Raw genomic sequence first — 21115 nt, 5'->3', positions numbered from 1 at the left:
GGAGTCAGAAACACAGAACCTGGGGACAATCCAGATGCCACCTCTGCAAACACTTGTGAGCAGCATTCAGCAACAACTCAGGAAAGCCTGAAAGGAATCCGAGTTTCTGAGCACATCGTTCATGACAAAGAATCATGTGTCACGTTCAAAATTCCCTCTGCAGCTGTGGTTTCTGTCATCGTCAATTTCTGCATGATGCATTTTTAAGGGCCCGTCATCAACACACGCTTGGCAGGGGCCATGGAAAGGTACACACCTGTGTCTTCGGGCCTCTGACAGCTGTACACATGCAATCGGTGTACCTGCACCCTCTGAAAAATAACCAGCACCAAGGTCAACCCACATTACAATTGATTTTGTTTCCAAGTGCAATTATCCAAATGAAATCACACTTCTTGCTGTGGACAGAGGCCCATCGGGCTGGCGGTACGCGGGGTGGCAAACACTAAAACCCTGAGACAGGTAACACACAAAGCCGAAATCAGAGATGTCCATGGAACGGGAAACGTGGGGTGATGCTGAGTCAGAAGGACAGCCTGGTGGTGGATGCTTGGAAGCCCAAGATTTAGGCTTAGCACTTCTGCATGTTTAAATGCCAATCAAGGATAATGTAGCTGTGGATCCATTTTTCCAATTAGAACATTTTTCACACAGTGAAAGCTTCCTGGCAGGCCCTGGACACTGTGGAGAGGTCGTGGGCAGACTGTCTCTCCTGGTGATTAGTAAGAGGTTGCGTGTCTGTCTCTGCTATTGTCAAGGAGATGCTGAACTGGAGACAGGGCTTGGTTCTGCCAGCGGCCCCTGGACTCCTTGGGGGTGAGTTAATCTTCCTGTTATCACAGCCACGATTTCAGGCAGAGCCGCCATAAAGCAGAGATCAGATGCTGGCCAGAGAAGCTCCTTTAGGAGCAATAAATTGAAGAGAAGTAATAGGCAGCTATGGAGGAGAAATTATAATTAAAAAGCCTGACTGCAGACACAAAACACGATGCACCCACGGCCCGGCTCATAAGCGCATCAAACACGTCATCTCTTCCTCATTTCTCCAGAAGCCAGCACTAGCCCCCGATGCCCAAAGAGGAGTGCTCCTAAAACTCCAGAGCATTCCCAGGGCCACGCAGCTGCAAGAGGGGGAGCGGGGATTAAGGGGGTCCCCAGGGCCGAGCTAGTGAGTTCAACCTGATCCTGGCAGCACTCGGACAGAGCCGTGAGTCAGGGAGATTAAGCCGGCAGGAGGTCAGAAAGTGGATTAGAGACGAGGCAACAGAGGCGGGTGGAGCCGCTGCCGGGATGAGGAGGCTGCTCGGAAGCTGTGGTGAAGGAGGCCTCGTCTGCCCAGGATGGAGGGCAGCGAAGGAAGTGTGGAGGCTGGCAGGCAGGCAGAGTCTGAGCCAGGCTGGAGGAGTCGCCCAAGTCCAACCTCAGAGCAAAGGTGCTGGACAAAAGCCCCACCCTTGGATTTAACACAGAAAAGTAAAAACTGATGATCTGGGGCCCTGGTGTTGCCACCCTCTGGATAAGGCTTACCAGCTTGGGACGCCAGCAATGGGGAGATGGCTGCGTCTCACCAACGTGGTTCCAAACCACAGTATTCCCCCCACCCTGTGGGATTTACAGAGCTCTGCCGCAGAGTGTGTAGTAATTCCAGACCAAAGCCACTTTTCCCATACGTTATTTTCCCCAAGAGATTTAAGTAGGTATTAACTCTAAGCTGAGGCAGAAGAGCACCTCAAGTCAGACGTTTTATGTGCAGACTATGGAGCCCCCTGCAAACTGGATCCATCTCTCCCATATACAAAGCACAAACCCAAAACGTAACAGAGAAAGGGGCCACATACAACCCTTACAAGGTTTTCTTTAAATGATGTGTAAGGAAATAGAGTCCTGCTCCGCCTTTATTGAGGGTGCCATGTGACATGAATAATAACCAATAAGATCAAGGCTTGACTTGCCAATGTAACTTTCACTGGAGGGCCCCAAGGCCTTCCCTTTTGTTTTAAACAATTTGTAACTCACCAATTTCTTGATTAAAATAGTCAAGTGTAAACCACTCATCTTAAGGCAGGGAGGCTGCTCTCCATTGCTGTTTCACAGAGACGGTGGAGGCAGAGCGGAGGCTGCAGGGCTGGGGAGCGGCACTCTCTTTGGTCTTGGCAACCAGTTAATGAAACCACAAAGGAAATCAGATTCTGTGCCTTCTGCCTCTCCAAAAGATGATCTAAACACATACTACAAAGGACGTGGAGGGGCTACTCAAGGTGGAGACCAAAGATCCTAACCATGTATTTCTATCATCAAAAGGGTGGATTGATGGTGAATGAATATAGGGAGGGAGGGATGGGGTGGGCAGGAGGATGCGTGGGTGGGTGGATGGGTGGCTAAGTAGGTGGGTGGCTGGGTAGATGGCTGGCTGGCTGGCTGAGTGGATGGGTGGGTGGATGAAGGGATGGATGGATGATGGATGATAGATGAATGGATGGATGGATGGCTGAGTGGATGGGTGGGTGAATGAATGAATGGATGAATGGATGGATGGGTGGATGGGTGGATGGATGGGTGGATGAATGGATAGATGGGTGGGTGGATGGGTGGATGGATGGATGGATGGATGGATGGATGGATGGATGGGTGGATGGCTGAGTGGATGGGTAGGTGGATGGGTGGGTGAATGGATAGATGGATGGGTGGATGGATGGATGGGTGGTTGGGTGGGTGGGTGGGTAGATGGGTGGATGGATGGATGGATGGATGGGTGGATGAATGAATGGATGGATGGATGGGAGGATGAATGAATGCAGGGATGGATGCGTGGATGAATGGATGGAGGATGAGTGAGTGGAGGGGGTATGTGGATGGGTGGATGTGGACAGGTTGGAGGGTCAGGGGATGGGGTGTAGGTGGGTGGAAGGGTAGAGTGGAGGAGTCGTCTGGGGGGGGCCTCCCTGATTAGGCTGGAGTCAGTATCGGGCTACACTCCACGGACTCAAAGTCTTTGAGTAAAGACCATTATCATGTTACAAACTTCTGCCCAAGACCTTTTTGATGACTTTTCTTTTAGGGCAGAAAATGTGCTCATGTCAAGGCCACATACACCTAAACTTCTAATTAAATCTATAATCCCAGAAGAATTTCCTTTCATTTAGCAAAAGGGAGCTGGGAGATAACATTCTGGAACAAAACATCTGAAAATGAAAGGGCAGCCCAAAGGACAATTACGTATTATTATTATTTATTTTTAGAGAAGGTATCTCATTTCATTGCCCAGGTGATCCCCCTGCCTGGGCCTTCCGAGTAGCCAGGATGACAGGTGGCACCACTGCACCCAGCTACAACTATATTCACTGATAAGAGAGCTTTTGCATTTCTCGGTGGACTGGGTGACCTGATAGCATGGAAAGCCCCTCAGTGGCAGGAGGCCCGGGACGGCATTGGACGCAGCACAGGTGGGAGGAAAGGGGCTTACCTCCAGCAGGAGAGGCAAAGAACCGAGAAAGGGTTTCCCTCTCAGTCCACACGCCAGGCCACTCCATCACTGGCGATGGCCAGAACAGGCTTCTGGGGAGGGAGAGCAACTGCCAACAGGGGTGGCGTTCCCTCTTGGGTGTATGAAAGCTTTCTGAGATTGACAGTGGTGATGGGCTCACTCATCTGTGAATTTGCTAAAATCCACTGACTCACACACTTCCTATGTAAATTACATTTCAATTTTTTTTTTTTTTTTGAGACAGTCTCACTCTTTCACCCAAGCTGGCGTGCGGTGGCGCGATCTTGGCTTGCTGCAAAGTCCGCCTCCCGGGTTCAAGGAATTCTCCTGCCTCAGCCTCCCGAGTAGCTGGGATTATAGGCACACACCACCACACCCAGCTAATTTTTGTATTTTTAGTAGAGATGGAGTTTCACCATGTTGGCCAGGCTGGTCACGAACTCCTGACCTCAGATCATCCGCCCACCTCGGCCTCCCAAAGTGTTGGGATTACAGGCATGAGCTGAGAAACTGCAAAGATGCAGGCCTCACATCTTAAACCTTCTCTCCACGACATACCCCCAGCTTAGTCAGAGGAAAGTGTCTTCAAGTCTCCACCTTTCCCTGGATTGCCCCCCCACCCCAGGGTCCCTGCCTTACCATTTCCCTGGAGTCCCCATCTTCTTTTTTTTTTTTTGAGACAGAGTCTCATTCTGTCACCCCAGTTGGAGTGCAGCAGCATGATCTCTGCTCACTGCAACCTCCGCCTCCTGGGTTCAAGCAATTCTCCTGCCTCAGCCTCCCGAGTAGCTGGGATTACAGGTGTCCACCACCATGCCTGGCTAATCTGTGTATTTTTAGTAGAGATAGGGTTTCACCATGTTGGTCAGGCTGATCTCGAACTCCTGACTTCATGATCCGCCCACCTCAGCCTCCCAAAGCGCTGGGATTACAGGCGTGAGCCATGGTACCCAGCCCTACCCCCATTTCTTCTTATCCTTCTCCCCTTGTCAGAAAGGCCAAGATCACCCTTTTCAAATATAAATGATGTCCCATGCCCTGTACCAAACCTCTGCCCATCAAGGACAACCATGGCTCCTTGCCATGACCCTACAGCTCAACGCCCACCACCCACCTCTGCTGCCTCACGCACGCTGCTCCCGTGGCCCTCAGCCTTCTCTGCTGAGCCAATGTGCCAAGTTTATGCATACCACAGGCTGGCTGCCCCCGAAGACCCCCTCCCGTCACCTCGGGCTCAGTGCAGCCATGCAGCCCTCACCCCACAGAGGCAAGGGTTTAAATGAATTCGCTCACTCCACAACCAGACACTGAGCATTCACTTGGCTGTACTGGCTGACGGGGCACAAGGACGAGCGGAGCCTGCACCAGGTGCCCCAGTGGAGAGGAGTGCAGCCCGGCCACCCCCGCGGGCCCTTAGCCGTGAAATCACCCTGTGAAGAGAGCCCGAGGAGAAGCCACAAAGCTGCAGAAACCTCAGGGAAAATCCACTGACCCGAACACTACCAATAGGTGTGTGCCCAGGCTAGGGAGGACCCGGCTTTGTTTTTTTTTTTTTTTTTGAGATGGAGTCTCCCTCTTGTCACCCAGGCTGGAGCGCAGTGGCACAATCTCGGCTCACTGCAACCTCCTCCTCCCAGGTTCAAGCGATTCTCCTGCCTCAGCCTCCCGAGTAGCTGAGATCACAGGCGCGCACCACCACAACCGGTTAATTTTTGTATTTTTAGTAGAGGCGGGGTTTCACCATGTTGGCCAGGATGGTCTTGAACTCCTGACCTCACTGATCTGCCCACTTTGGCTTCCCAAAGTGCTGGGATTCCCAGCGCGAGCCGCTGCGCCCAGCGGGGGAGGGCCTGCTTTGTATCCTCAGACCGGGAAGCAGTCATAGGAGGGCTGTGCGTGGCACGGTGGCCAGGGCATCCACATGTACACAACCACCTAAGTGTCACCTGGAAAGCTTCTGAGAGTCTCGTCTTGAAGCTGCTCTGGCTGCCCAAGGGGAAGACGACAGGAAGGGTGGGGCGGTGATGAAGGCTGCGGGAGTGGCGCAGGCTTGCAGGGGTCTAGAAGGTGCTTGGGAAGGGGCTGATTGTGGGAGTAGCAGAGGTGGAAGCTCAGGAGGACGCCTGCATTGTGGCTGGGATGGCTGAAACAAAGACGGTCCCACAGCCCCACAGCGGAAGGAACCCAGCTGACCATCAAATGAGAATGGACTCGCAGTATGTGGGAATGCAGGACGGTGGGAATCAAATCTGTCATGCTTCAGCGTCAGTGTGCACCAAGACCGGGTCAAGAAAACGTGGTATATATGTACGATGGAATACTACTCAGCCATGAAAAAGGAGGTCATGTCTTTTACAGCAACAGGGATGGAACTGGAGGCCACTACCTTATGTGAAAGGACTCAGATCCTGCATGTTCTGACTTATAAGTGGAAGCTAAATAATGTGTGCACAGGAACACAGCATGGAATGATGGGCATGGGAGACTCGAATGGGTGGGAGGGGGGCGAGGGCTGAGCAATTTCTTAATAGGTACATTGTACATCATTTGTGATGGTCACACGAAAAGCCCACACTTTACCTCTTTCTAATGTTCACATGTAATAAAACTGCATGTGAACCCATTAAATTTAAACCCAGAAAAGCTGATCGTGCTGAGGAAAAGCAGCCAGGCACAAGAGGCCACATGTTGGTTGACTCCATGTCTATGAAGTGTCTGGAAGAACCAAATCCACACAGACAGAAAGTGGCTTCCTGGTCGTCAGGGGCTGGAAGTGGGGACAGGAACCCACTAGAACCCAGCATGAGGGAGCTTTGGGGCGATGGAGACTTCCCACACCTGGCTGGTGGTGACGGGTGCACACTCAGCAAATCCACCCACCGAGAATCATCAAATTTTATTTTATTTTTTTAAGATGGAGTTTCGCTCTTGTTGCCCAGGCTAAAGTACAGTGGCGTGACCTCCACCTCCCAGGTTCAAGCGATTCTCCTGCCTCAGCCTCTGAGTAGCTGGGATTACAGCCGTGTACCACTATACCCAGCTAATTTTTGTGTTTTTTGTAGAGACAGGGTTTTACCATGTGGGCCAGGCTGGTCTCAAACTCCTGACTTCAGGTGATCCACCCTCTTTGGCCTCCCAAAGTGCTGGGATTACAGGTGCGAGCCACCGCGCCCAGCCCTGAATTGTATTCTTAAAGTAAGTGAATCTTACAGTTTGTAAATTGTAACTCAAGAAAGCTTTCTGAAAAAAAAAAAAAAGAAAAAAAGAAAGAAAGCTTTTTTGTTTTTAGTCTTTTTTAAAAAAGAAAAAAAAAAAAAAAAGTAACCACTATCTAAGAGAGCAAATACCAGAGGGGCCAGGTCTGGAGTTCCAAGAGGTTAGGGTCACAGCACTGGTTTTGCACAGCCTGAGTTGAGGGGCACCTGGGCTTTCAACTGAGAAGGTGTCAAGTGAGAAACGAGGCCTGGCCCCCAAAGGGAGGCTGCAGCGGGAGACGGGGCCGTGGGTGCGGTGCTACACACGTTCTGTCAGCACCAGGGTGCTGGCTGCAGGGAGCCAGGGCCCGCCGAGGAGCCTGCCTGCTACCCACTCCCCAGCAAGCCCAGGTGTTGAAGAGAATGCAGCAGAAGGTAAGCCTGACCAGAGCCGGCTTTCTACCCAGAAAAATCCGCCCGAGGGAGTCAAGGGCAAACTTTCCCGAAGCGGGACGAAGAGGCTGCCGCTCAGGGTCACAGCCACCCAGCCACCCATCTCCCAGACACATGGACTCCATTAACTCCTTAGAAGACGACGCCAGCTCTCACCTCACAAGGGCCAGGAACCAGGAGTCAGACACATAGCAAAGCACCCAAACGCAGCTTCCTAAGGTAACGAGCCACCCCTGCACCAGCCGTCCAGAGCCCTCTCTCACAATGGGTGCGCACACTCACACTTTTTTTTTTTTGAGATGGACTCTCGCACTGTCACCCAGACTGGAGTGCAGTGGTATGATCACAGCTCACAACAACCTCTGCCTCCCGGGTTCAAGGCATTCTCCTGCCCCAGCCTCCCGAGTAGCTGGGTTTACCAGATGTCTGGCATTGCGCCCAGCTGATTTTTTTTCTTTTTTTTTTTTGTATTTTTAGTAGAGATGGGGTTTACCATCTTGGCCAGGATGGTCTCAAACTCCTGACCTGAGTTGATCCACCCACCTGGGCCTCCCAAAGTGCTGGGATTACAGGCATGAGCCACCACACCCGGCCACTCTGACGCTTCTAACAGTCATAAACCGTCCCTGCGCCAGCTGTCCAGTGCCATCTCTCACAATTAACGGGTAGGTATACTCACACAGCAAAGCATCAAAATGCAGCTTCTAACGGTAACAAACCACCCTGAAGCAGCTGTCCAGAACCCTCTCTCACAATGGGCGGGCACCTCGTGGTCTCTGCAGGATGAGGAGCCAGCCCCAGGGGTGTGACTCAGGGACAGGAGGGGGAGATGGGCTCAGACGCTGCCAGGACAGGTAGAGTCCTCCTAATATTCAAAAGCAGAGGAACCCTCAAATACAAAATGCAAATGCGGTAATTATGTGCCTGTGACCAAAAAGAGGGGGTTAAATCCCGAAGGAGGAGGAGGAAAGAGGGGGTGAAATCCTGGAGGAGGAGGAGGGAAGAGGGGGTGAAATCCTGGAGGAGGAGAAAAGAGGGGGTGAAATCCTGGAGGAGGAGGAGGGAAGAGGGGGTGAAATCACGGAGGAGGAGGAGGAAAGGGGGGGTGAAATCCTGGAGGAGGAGGAGGAAAGAGGGGGTGAAATCCCAGAGGAGGAGGAGGAAAGGGGGGGTGAAATCCTGGAGGAGGAGGAGGAGGAGGAAAGGGGGGGTGAAATCCCTGAGGAGGAGGAGAGAAGACGGGGTGAAATCCCTGAGGAGGAGGAGGAAAGGGGGGGTGAAATCTGGGAGGAGGAGGAGGCGAAACCTCCCTGCTCTTGGGGTTCTATTTTAATCCACCATGATAAGCAGGCGGGCCAAGGTCACGCTGTAATCAAACATATCCGACAGGGAGTGGTGGCTCAGGCCTGTAATCCCAGCACTTTGGGAGGCTGAGGTGGGAGGATGACTTGAGTCCAGGGGTTCGAGTCCTGTCTGGGCAATATAGTGAGACCCTGTCTCTACTAAAAGGGAAAAAATATCCCGGTGTGGTGACGTGCACTCGGGGAGCTGAGGCAGGAGCATCCCATGTGTCAAGGCTGCAGTGAACCATGACTGCACCACTGGACTCCAGCCTGAGTGACAGAGCAAGACCCTATCTCAAAGAAAAAAACAAAAACCTAAAAACAAAAGAAATCTGGGTCCATATGGAAGCAGCTGACAGACGAGAGGACATCCCCATCAGCAGGTGTGTGGCACAGGGTGAGGCAGGCACAGCGGGATGAGAGGGCAGGCGGTCCCAGCATGGCAAAGGCAGTGGGGATTTGGAGTGACTGTATATGGTGGGGGGAGGACAGGTGAATGGCAGTGCATGGTGTTTGAGGGGTCAGCATGGTGGCAGGAATGCTTTTTCCTAAATGGAGCGCCCCACTTGAACATGCATGTGCTTTATAAATGGAAGCACTGATTCACGCATAGAATGGGATTCATTTTCCCAGGGGTCTGCCGGGAGATGGGCCAGGTTTCAGGGGTCAGCCCTCGGGGTGATGGCATCAGCTGATCTACTTGGTGCCAGTCCTCGGGGAGAGGCGGACAGGGGTGCCGACGTCCACACCCCGGGAGAGACCGGGAAAGGCCATCACAGCCCCACCCTATTTTCTTCTCCGCTCTACTTGCAACATGGCATTCACTGTGGATTAAATGATAAACCGCTTCGGGCCATGGGGCCAGTGTGCTTCCCTCTTCCTCATTCACGCTCCCCCAGAAATCACAGAGCTCACTGTAGCCTGTATTGATTTTGGCACATGCCACTTTTTCAAAGGCCATGCTGAATGTCCGGTGCCAGCACTCCACCACCAGGCGCTTGAGAGGACGCAGAGACGGCACCCTCCCTGTGCCCGGAGCCCACCCCACCACTCCCTGCCTGGCCGGGAAGCCCACCCACACAAGACGAGTCAAGTGAGGGCTCCAGTTGTGCCTGAAGGGTCATGGGCACTGCGAGAGGCTCTCACTCAAAGACTTAAAGCTTCAGTTCCGCTGGAAGGTGAGGCTCAGAAACAGCACTCACCCAGAAGCAGCAGTGGGCCCAGAGAGCAGCGGATGAGGGGCTACACCTGGGGGGAGGAGGGCAGCCCAGGTGCTTCTCCAGCACCAACTCCCAGCAGGCGGGCACTGGGACCTCGGCGCAGACTCACTCGGCAGCTCCTGGCTGGCTCCTCCGGGCAGGGTTCCAGGAACCATCTTGTGTCCCTGGCTACACAGAGGACTCAGCCCCACAAGGGATTTCACGCGGGAACAATGCCTGCTTTGTTGCGGAGAGCTCACACCCGTGGGATTTCTGGTTTCGGCCTCCAGGGGCTTTGTTTGTCTTGAACAGAGGGAAGAAAAGTGGTCTTTGGAAGGTTCCAGAAACAACCAGGCTCCCATGAGAAGACTAAACCCTGAGGAGGCTCTGGCTTTCACGAGGAGGTGCTGTGGGTTAAGTCCAGCCTGGAGCAGGGCTGTGGCTCCATCCGTCACTCCAACGGGTCTCCAATGCCTCCAGCAAAGTGGGCACAACAGCTGCTGGGGAGGGAGCACCTGCCCTGCACAGGGATGGTCACTCGTCAAGGAAGGCGTCACACAGGCAGGGAGGCAGGGTCCAGCCGGGTGCAGGAGGCCCCTGATCTCCTGACACCCTTGCCCCACTGCCAAGGAAGCAGCTTGCTGGCTGAGATGGCCGGGGCCTTCCTCCTGTGCGGCTGATGAGAGCTTCCGAATATGGGTAGCACTGGCAGGAGGGTGGACCCGGGAGAAAGGAAACAGAAATGGACCCTTGTGGGCACCCCTTGGGTTGGAGACCAGCCTGCAATGGCTCACTTCACAAGCGATGTTTGTGGCCCCTGACAGGTGGGACCCCAAGGTTCAGACCTTCAGACCCTTGCTCAAAAGCACAGCGTGAATGGGGAACGGGACGTGATTCTGACCCATGCCAGGAAGAATGTGGCCAGGCTGCTCCTACGCAGCACTACCTGCTAGCTGACTGCCCGCCGCGAATTTGATGTGCAGGTGCAAATCAGCGCAGTACCAGGCAGTTGGCGGCACGCCCAACGCCAGCATCCCAGGGCTTCCATCCAGCAGCTTCCAAGGCACAAGGCTGGGCGCCCCCAGGACACTGGCTCTGCCCCTCACTGGCTCTGGAGTCCGACACTCCAGTTCCCATCTGTAAACTGGGATTAAGCAAAACCCTCCTCATGACTAGGAGGGAGCAGTGGGGCTCCCGGGGCAGCTGGTGCCCTCTACCTCCTCCACCTGCAGGTTCCACTCTGTGTTCCGTGTGAGCTCATGGGACACACACCCTCTGGACTGTGTGCCATCATCAGCAAAGATGCTGTCAGTGCTGTCTGCTGCAAGGCTGCGAGAGAACTACAGGAAACTCGCCTAGAGGCCGTAACACCGTGCCTGGCACATGGTAACGTTGGGAAGTCATAAAACACCTCCCAGTGCGGCTCCCACGGGCGGAAGGTGTCCTTAGACACACATCACATGAGGGTCAGTGCCTGACATGGGCCATTTCCTCTGACTTCCTGATTCAGACCCTGGGGCCTGGGGTCTGAAACGCACACAGGGCGCTCCCCCAGTCCCCCTGCCCTCCCTCTAGTATCAATAAGCAAGAACAGCAAATAAAGGGATCGAATGGCTAAAACCCCGCAGCCCGAGCATGGGTCCTCTGGCGGTGGTCACGGGGTTCTCTACCATTGAGAGGTTAACACTGAGAAATGCTGCACCCAGGGGCTCAGAAGTCCTGGCCAAGGGACCCAAAATAGAAAAGCCACCCCAGAAAATACCCAGTTTAGGCAGGGCACAGTAGCTCACACCTGTAATCCCAGCACTTTGGGAGGCTGAGGCGGGCAGATCACCTGAGGTCAAGAGTTTGAGACCAGCCTGGCCAACATGGTGAAATCCCATCTCTACTAAAAATACAAAAAAAAAAAAAAAAAATTATCTGGGCATGGTGGCAGGTGCCTGTAATCCCAGCTACTCAGGAGGTTGAGGCCAGAGAATCACTTGAATCTGGAGGTGGGAGGCAGAGGTTGCAGTGAGCTAAGACTGCACCATTGCACTCCAGCCTGGGTGACAGAGTGAGAATCCTTCTCAAACAAACACCACCACCACGATGGGACTCTGCCCCTCAACCTCTTTCCACCATAATTGTGAGGCCTCCCCAGCCATGTGAAACTGCGAGTCCATTAAACCTGCTTTTCATTATAAATTAGAGCAGGTGCGGTGACTCACACCTGTAATCCCACTACTTTGGGAGGCTGAGGAGGGTGGATCACCTGAGGTCGGGAGTTCAAGACCAGCCTGACCAACATGGAGAAACTCGGTCTCTACTAAAAATATAAAACTAGCTAGGCGTGGTGGTGCACGCCTGTAATCCCAGCTACTCGGGAGGCTGAGGCACGTGAATCACTTGAACCCGAGAGGCTGCAGTGAGCCGAGATGGCACCACTGCACTCCAGCCTGGACAACAACAGTGAAACTCTGTCTCAAAATAAAGAAATAAATAACTCGGGTAATCAGCAGTGTCGTTATTAGCAGCCTGAGAACGGGCTAATACAACGTCTCAGGAGAGACAGGGAGCCAGGCCCTGCACGTGGACTCCACCCTCCCAGCCCAAGTTCTGTTCATCTGCAAAGCCAAACAGATGGCCAAATCTAACTACATGACAGAGCCAGCGAAACCCACCCGTGTGCTATGCAAACCGACAGTAAGCACAAGCTGACAGCCAGCCGGGACCAGGCCGGGAGAAACGTCGGGGAAGCAACAGGGACCCAGCACAGACACGAAATGAACCAGAGGAAGCAAGGCAGCATGCAAGCCTCAGATGGTCTCCAAGCTGCATGAAAACACATCACAATTAAAAGAAGGAATATTATGCAGCCATCAAAAATGATGAGTTTGTGTCCTTTGTAGGGACATGGAAGAACCTGGAAACCATCATTCTCAGCAAACTGACACAAGAACAGAAAATCAAACACCGCACGTTCTCACTCATAGGCGGGTGTTGAACAATGAGAACACCTGGACACAGGGAGGGGAGCTCTACACACTGGGGTCTCTGGGGGGGAACTAGGGAGGGACAGCAGGGGGTGGGGAGTTGGGGAGAGATAGCATGGGGAGAAATGCCAGATATAGGTGAAGGGGAGGACGGCAGCAAATCACACTGCCATGTGTGTACCTATGCAACAATCTTGCATGTTCTTCACATGTACCCCAAAACCTAAAATGCAATTAAAAAAAGAAGGAACACCCGCACAAATGCTTTATGCCTGGGAGGACAAAAATAAGACAGAACACCTACCAAATAAAGGGTGTTTTCAAAATGAGAGAGTGTGGGGCCATAGGAACGAACAAAGTCGAAAGAGCATGACTAGAGTAAATTAGAAATTACAAAGGACAGAACGGGTCCGCCTGAAAATACGACAGTTAAAGGCTCAAGAACATCACAGCAGGCCAGGCGTGGTGGTTCACACCTGTAATCCTAGCACTGTGAGAGGTGGATCACCTGAGGTTGGGAGTTCGAGACCAGCCTGGCCAACATGGCAAAGCCCCATCTCTATTAAAAATACAAAAAATTAGCCAGGCGTGGTGGTGCACGCCTGTAATCCCAGCTACTCAGGAGGCTGAGGCAGGAGAATCACTTGAACCCGGGAGGCAGAGGTTGCAGTGAGCCAAGATCGCACCACTGTGCTCCAGCCCAGGTGACAGAGGGAGACTCTGTCTCCAAATAAATAAATAAATCGAAAAAGAAAGAAGAAAGAAAATCACTACTAGGGAACAAAAATGCCAAGCAATTAAAGTAATGAGAGGAAACAATAACAGATAAGAACAAGGAAAATCCAACATAGGAATAATTACTATTTCTAAAATAAAGGACCCAACCAATAACACAGGAAAAATAACAAAATACAGGAAAACATCCTTACAGAGAATCTGAAGTTTTTCTTGGAAAAACCAAGAACGCCCGACACCTAACACTTCTTGGTCTAGTAGTGGGAGCCACTTCTTTAGGAATCCAGTCAAAAAAAGAAAAAAACCAATGTCACCTATGAGATGGAAAAAAATCTGGTGGCCTCAGATGTATCCAAAGCAATGTTCAGGGCAAGAAGACAAACAACATCCCCACAGAGGGGAAGCTGTGACCTAAAAACACAGAGGAGGTCAGGCATGGTGGCTCACGCCTGTAATCCCAACCCTTAGCGAGGCCGAAGCAGGAGGTTTACCTGAGGTCAGGAGTTCAAGACCAGCCTGGCAACATGGCGGAACCCAGTCTCTACCAAAAATACAAAAAATTAGCCCTGCATGGTGGCAGGTGCCGGTAATCCCAGCTACTTGGGAGGCTAAGGCAGGAGAATCACCTGAACCCGGGAGGCGGAGGGTGTAGTGAGCCAAGATCGTAGTATTGCACGCCAGCCTGGGCAACAGAGCGACATTCCATCTCAAAAACAAAAACAAATACAGAGGAAAAGAGCTTTCAGTCCGAAGGGAACAAGCTGACATTTTCAAAATACACTCAATCCTCATTATTCATGAATTCTGTATCAGGGATGCGCCTACTTGCTAAAATGTATTTGTAACCCCAAAATCAATGCTTTTCGCACAAAGCAGCCAAAGCTTCAGTTGCCCGATGCAGGGGTTCCCGCGGGAGGGTGAACTAGGTGACGAAACAGAAGTCAAAGGAGCGTGACTAGAGTGCATTAAGAACTTACAAGGAATGAACGGGTCCAGCTAAAAACACAACAATTAAAGGCTCAGGAAAGTCAGGGCAGGCCGGGCACGGTGGTCGGACTTCTCGTCCCGGCCCTCATCTTGCAAACAAGTGTCCGACTGTAGCCCACGGAGTGCCACGGTTCTCCCTCCGTTTGTGCTTTGTGTTGGTGATTTTGCCATTTAAGAGGGGCCCCCGGCCGGGCAAGGTGACTCATGCCTGTAATCCCAGCACTCTGGGAGGCCAAGGCGGGAGGATCACCAAGTCAAGAGATTGAGACCATCCTGGCCAACATGGTGAAACCTCAACTCTACTAAAAAATGCAAAAATTAGCTGGGCGTGGTGGTACACGCCTCTAGTCCCAGCTACTCGGGAGGCTGAGACAGGAGAATCACTTGAATCTGGGAGGCGGATTTTGCAGTGAGCCAAGATTGCACCACAGCACTCCAGCCTGGCGACAGAGCAAGACTCCATTTCAAAAAAAAAAAAAAAGAGAGAGAGAGCAGAGAGCTGAAGTGCTGTCTGCTTGTTCCCAAGGCAAGAAGGCAGTGATGAGCCTCACAGAGAAAACGTGTCAGAGAGGCTTCAGGGAGGCACGTGTGAGAGCGCTGTGAGTTCGATGTGAACAAATCCACATTGCATATTACATCAGGCATCTTTAAACAGCAACACACATAAAATAAGATTGTGTCTTGACCTACGGTCAAACATGTGACTGGAGCCTTGCAGGAATGAAACACTGCACTTCCTCTGCGACCCACGGCCGAGGAGTCACGCATTCAGCATCTGTGGCAACGTTTTAGAACACAAGTACCACCGATAATGAGCATCAACCACGCACTCACTGAGAAAGCACTGCCCTCAGGAACTCTTCCTAAGAAAACCCACCTAACAAGGAATTCCATCCAATCAAAGGCAAGACAACAACCAAAAAAGGGTCTGCTGAAGAAAAGGCCATTGCAAAGGCAGGTGATGGCACTGACCCTTGCAAGAGAGACGGCGTGGCTCCGGGGCCTGGGGGCATGGTGGATAGTAAGCGTGAGGGACAGTGGCAGTGTGCACAAGTCACTGTCCACACCCAACAAGACTCAGGAGGTTGTGGGGAGTGCTTGTGTGCAGACGTGCATGCACCCATGCACACATAACCAGCTCCTCATTTACCAAACGGATGCCCTCTTCTTCCTGGGCTCAGATAACCACAGCATTTCCCAGCCTGCTCTGCAATCAGATGCAACCTCCTCAGGAAGCCAGGGAAGGCGATGTGTCCTACAAGTTCTGTCTCTTCCCTCTCTCCACTTCTGGGCAGACACAGAGGACCCCGTGGAGGTTTCCAAGCTCTAGGAAATAGCCCAGCTATCGAATGGAAGGAGCCTGGGACCCTGAATGTCTGTATGGATCAGAACTTCCCACCTTTCCCTCCTGCCAACCCAGGTGGACTGAGAAGAGAGAAAAAAATAAGACATCTGTGTGTTAAGTGCCTGAGATTTAAAGGCCTTTTACCATAGCAGTGAGCTTAATTTCCCCCTAAGCAATATAGGAAAAGGGCACAGTGAGAAGGGGAAAAAATCTGTAATAAAAAAACAAAAATTCCTGCCTTCCAGGGTTTCATAATCGCTTCTTTCAACCTCACAGATTTGGATGGAAAAAGTCTGTTGTGACAAAGAAAAAGCATTTCCTCCACCATCTTTCTCTCCTCTTACAGTCAAATAAAGTAACATGGACGATGCTCACTTCTTAATAGTGTGTGTTCTGAGCTGACACTTACCCCAGTATTTCTAACCATATGCACATCCACCCATGGCCTGTAATCCCGCGGAGGGGCGTGTCGGAATGGGGTGAGCAAGTGTTGATGATGGAACCATCATTGCTAAGCCCAGCATTTGTGCTTTCCTGCTGTACTTGAACTTTTTATAACCAGAATTTATAGCTGTTATAAGAGGCATTAAATAACACAGAAGGAACCCCAAAACACCACGCTTATTCTCCTGACAGCCTTTGTACTGCCAGGGCAGCCCCTAGGCCCATGGCATGGCTGGATTAGCTCTGGGCATCAGGCCACCCTGAGCTTCCCCTCCACGGGTGTCAAATCTTTTGACTTCCCTGGGCCACACTGGAAGAATAACTGTCTTCAGCTACACATGAAATACACTAACACTAAAGAGAAATGATGTCCTAAAGAAAGATAAAAAGTTGCAAGAAAACCCTCAGAATGTTTTCAGAGAGTTCACACATTTGTGTCAGGCTGCAGTCAAAGCTGTCCCAGGCTGCAGGACACGCTTGACCCGGACGGCGAAGCCACGTGGCTGATCTCATTCCTAGTGGGAATGCGTCGGCACATCAGCCCCTCAGCCCGGCTCACGTCTCTCCCAGAGGGAGCAGGGCTGGGGAGGGGCTAAGCAGAGGGTCCCTGCTGGGCTGCAAGCTGCTGGCAAGGGGGAAAGAGGAGACACACATTTAGCCCTCCCTGAGGACCAAGCCCTGGGAGGTGCTAAACCCAGGGCATCTCAGCCCCTCCACAGTGCCAGGAGCCAGGACCTGGGCATGCACCGAGGCACCAGCAACACTCAGCCAGTGGGCAGCACAAGGCTTCCCAACCTCCAGCACTTAGACCCTCTTGCCCATCGTGGCTGGGGCCGGGTGACCATCCTCAGAAATCGGGGTGGACGCAGAGCATGGGACTCGCATCCTCAAGCACCTGCAGCAGCCGACACCAGCAGCCCACCTCTCCCCATTCCTTTCACCCAGAGCTAAGATGAGAAGGGTCCTCCCAGCTCACTGGGGTACCGGGAGAGCCTTCTAGAAAGCACAGATGAAGCCCGTCAGGGGCCTCCCCCTGATGCCCCTCTGAGTCCTAACTCTTCGGTGTCCAACATGTCTACTCCACAGCAAAAGGGCTTCAGACCACCTGCCCCACTACTGCCACCACCGCCCACACTCCCCAGGGGACAGATGGCATGTGAAATGGTCTCAGGCCAGCCTGAGGAGGTGCCTGTCCACAGCCATCATGTCTGCTCCATGCTTCCGGCTCTGTCCCATGCCTCCTATTTGAGACCACATGCAGCACAGGCCCCGCCATGAGCAAGAGGGAACGGGGCTGGGCACCTGGCCCCCAGCGTGCTCTGGTGGATTGGACAGCAGATGAAGCCACACTCCATCCTCTGCACACGGAGGTCCCCTGTACGCAAAGCCCAGTCCCCAGGGGCCAATCTCCTAGCGGGAGGCAAACCCAACCACAGGGACCCCCAGGCATAAGGACAGACGTTCAGGGCACAGCCCGCATGGGCCAGGACAGCCTGAGGGCTCTGGGGGTCACAACAACGACACTGGGCCCAGGGCTGGAGGGACAGGAGGAGGAGGACAGCAGCCACACGGGGAGGGGTGCTCAGAGCTGCACCCGCTGGAAGTGGGGTAGCATGGGACACTGGGTCTCTGGTGTGGTGGAGTCAGGCACCAGGGAAAAGCAGAGCCAGGCCTGAGAGCCTCCTGCACTTCTTGCTAGAAGCCAGCTATGGGTGTACCTGCCACCTGGGTTTCCTCTGCGAGGTTGCGAAGCACCCCTTTCCATCTCTGGGCCCCTGGCCTGAATGTCTGGCACATAGTAGGTGCTCAGTGAATGTTTGTGGATGGAGGTAGGGGCAGTGACAGTGGCAATAAGGAGGGGAGGCAGCAGGGAGTGGAGGCAGGTCCAGCAGGGAGCCTGGGGGGATGGGGCAGGAGTCTGGAGCAAGGAAGGAGCACAGTGTGCCCGGAGCAATTGGGACCGCAGGTCTGGGAGGGACCGGAGCGGCACTCTGATATTCAAGCCACAGGTGACATCATCCAGATGTGAACCAAGGGGCAGACCACAGGGCTCACCGTCTGCTGCAGGTCATGGATGACAATGCGGATCACCAGCGTGTTGCCCTGGCTCTCCTCTGTCCTGGCACTGACTGGCTTCTCCGCAGTGGCCCGGATCGTGTCGTAGATGGTCTCTTCTTTGGAGCTGTCTGACTCCGACCCCACGGAGTAGTCGGAGAAGCTCTGGGCCATCTCGTCCTCACTGGACGTCGGGCTGCGCGGCATGGCTGCCTGTGTCTTCAAGGCAGAGAGAAGGAAGACAAAGAAGAGGAAATGTGAAAATGAGAGAAAACCTAGGGTCACGGTGGGTGCTGCCACGGGAACACACGTGGGCTGGGTGTCTTAGTCCGTGTCTGCCAGTGTGACCGCCGGCGAGGGCCCTGTGAGTAGACACATACCGATCCCAGAGGGCAGCCAGAAGTTGGCACCACCTGCTCCTCCGGGGAGTCTGAGCCAGAGGCGGCAGCCGGGACCCAGGAAAACCCCACAAGGTCTGGTACCGGTGCCGTGAAACCTGGCTTTCAAAAGGAACCTGGGCTAGCCGTGGGGATGACCGCAGCTTACAAAGATGCAGCAGAGGGTCACGGGGCTGTCCGGGCTGCCCCAGGTAAGAAAAAGGGCTGCCTTTTGTTTCCCTTTGAGGACAAAGCTTCAGGAGAGGAAGAAACCCCCGCTTCAGGTCAAAATGGCAGCAAGTTCACGCTGTAATGACCCCCTCTGCTTCAAACACAGAGCAATGATAGGTCCTGGGTAAAAATAGAACAAAAAACCAGAGCCAGGCTCACAGATGAGAGAATCTCCTGGGCCCGGACGGGAGCAGAACCCAAAGTCACGAGCAGACTGCAGCCAGCAGACTCGGGGGTCCCCAAGAGGCAGTCAGCAGATTCGGGGGTCCCCAGGAGGCAGGGCAGCTGAGAGCGCAGCTTCTTCAAGGCCAAGTGCAATAGAAATTACCCCACAAAGAGCCAGGTCAGGTTGCCAATGACCACCTTAGACCAAGTCTTTTTTTTTTTTTTTTTTTTTTTTTTTAGACAGAGTCTCACTCCGCTGCCAGGCTGGAGTGTAGTGGCACAATCTCGGCTCACTGCAGCCTCCGCCTCCTGGGTTCAAGCAATTCTCCTGCCTCAGCCTCCTGAGTAGCTGGGACTACAGGTGCATGCCACCATGACCAGCTAGTTTTTGTATTTTTAGTAGAGACGGTGTTTCACCACGTTACCAGGATGGTCTCGATCTCCTGCCTTCGTGATCCGCCTTCGCTGGCCTCCCGAAGTGCTGAGATTACAGGTGTGAGCCACCGTACCTGGCCGACCAAGGCCTTTAACAAGGACACAGACCGGATTCTGGGAGCAGCCATCCACTATTTGGTGACTGGATCTGTGACACCCCCCACCTCTGGCTTGAACTGGGGACGTGGGCACCTGCTGGAGGAGGTGCCACGCTGAACCAGCAAATCTACCTCCAGGTGCATTCTGCCGAGAAGGGCAAGGCCACGGGCCCACGGGAAGACACGTGAGATCGCTCCCTACCAAAGCAGCCAGTGGAAATGCACAGTCACCCAGGGACCACTTGATCAAGCTGTGGCCTCTTCATTCCTATGTAATCCACAGCTGTGACAATGAATGAACCCCAGCCACATGTGGGTGATCCCCAAAACATAACACTGTGCAGAAGGAAGGCAATTTGCACAAGGAGTCAAACCACAGACCATCATTTCCAGATAAAGGCTGGAAAGATGCCAGAGTCCTACAGATGGAACGGGGAACACGTGGATTTTCACCCTGCGAATGGCGCCGAAGCAGTCCAACAGAAAGGCACATGCCCAACGCAGGAGAGCAATTCCCTCTTGGAGGAAGACGGGGTGGGCGGCGCCGGCCACGCTGCGCGTGGAGCCACGCACTCCGGAAAGCAGTTCCAGCAACTACGGCGCAATGTCAAACTCGATGCTGCTGAGGACACAGAAGTTTGCCGTATTATTCTCTTGGTTGGAAACCATTCACAAGGAGCAAGAAAGGAGGGCAGAAGTGCAGGGGGCAGAAGAGGCCGCCCCAAAATATGGCACCTGGGCATAAGGACCATCCTGAGCTGAAGATGACGGAGAAGCAGGCGTGGGAACAGCCCGCTGCCTTCCCCGCCGCTTGTGTGCCTCAAAGCAAGATGTAAATTCAGAGGGAGTGCCCACCCCCACCACACCAGGAAGGACAGAACTTCATCGCTGGAGACAGCTTTAGACCCTTGTCAGCCCTGCCCTGGAGGAACCTATGGAGCCGACTTTACCAACAGACCAGCCTTCCGCTGCGCTTCCTTCCTACGGACCTGCCGCCCCACAGTGTGCCCTCCAGGAACTCACAGTCCTTGCCCTTTGTCTTGTCCCTTCTCTACCGAGGTTCTCCTCCCGCGCTGAGGCGCTATCCAAGCCCAAGCTCTAGCCACCTTTTGAGACCTCTTCGCAGACGGGTGCTGCATGAGTTCACAACCTGTCTTTCTCTTGCGACTCTGTCTTACGTCAACTCAATTTCAGGGCCCCAGATAGAGAACCCAGGAGGGTAGTAGGAAAAGGAATTTCTCCCATGCAGGGAGAAGGGATTGGAAGAAAGGGAGGAGGGGAGGGAGATGGATGGATGGAGGACAGACGGCTGACTGTGTGGGCAGGAGAGAGTGAGGAAAGGAGGGAGGGAGGGAGAAAAGGGAAGAAGGAAGGAAAGGAGGAAAGAAAGGAGGGAGGGAGGGAGAGGAAGGGAGAGAGGAGAAGAAGGGAGGGGGGAGAGAAAAGGAGGGAGGGAGAGGAACAGAGGGAGAGAGGGAGGGAGAGGAAGGAGGGGAGAGAGAGAAAGGAGGGGAGGGAGAAGGAGGAGGGGAAGGAGAGGGAGGAGAAGAGGGAGAGGGAGGAGGGGAGGGAGAGGGAGGGAGGGGAGGGAGAGG

General features: G+C 53.4%; 1 protein-coding gene across 9 annotated transcripts in view; it reads right to left on the bottom strand.

The window, feature by feature from the left end:
• The window catches only part of SHANK2 (SH3 and multiple ankyrin repeat domains 2), a 687472-nt gene that overhangs the window by 552427 nt on the left and 113930 nt on the right, over positions 1-21115 (bottom strand). For all 9 annotated transcript variants that reach the window (XM_032282493.1, XM_032282495.1, XM_032282494.1 and 6 more), the window contains one exon: positions 18215-18433. In XM_032282493.1, the coding sequence (XP_032138384.1) occupies positions 18215-18421 (207 nt within the window). In that variant the 5' untranslated portion in view covers positions 18422-18433. The remainder of the gene's footprint in view (positions 1-18214; positions 18434-21115) is intronic.

This window comes from Sapajus apella, unplaced genomic scaffold (genome assembly GCF_009761245.1).
Source record: "Sapajus apella isolate SASKATOON/1434 unplaced genomic scaffold, GSC_monkey_1.0 scaffold14, whole genome shotgun sequence".
NCBI classification, from domain to species: Eukaryota; Metazoa; Chordata; class Mammalia; order Primates; family Cebidae; genus Sapajus; species Sapajus apella.
Note: the sequence above shows the minus strand (reverse complement) of the source record. Positions and strands in the feature narration are given on the sequence as shown.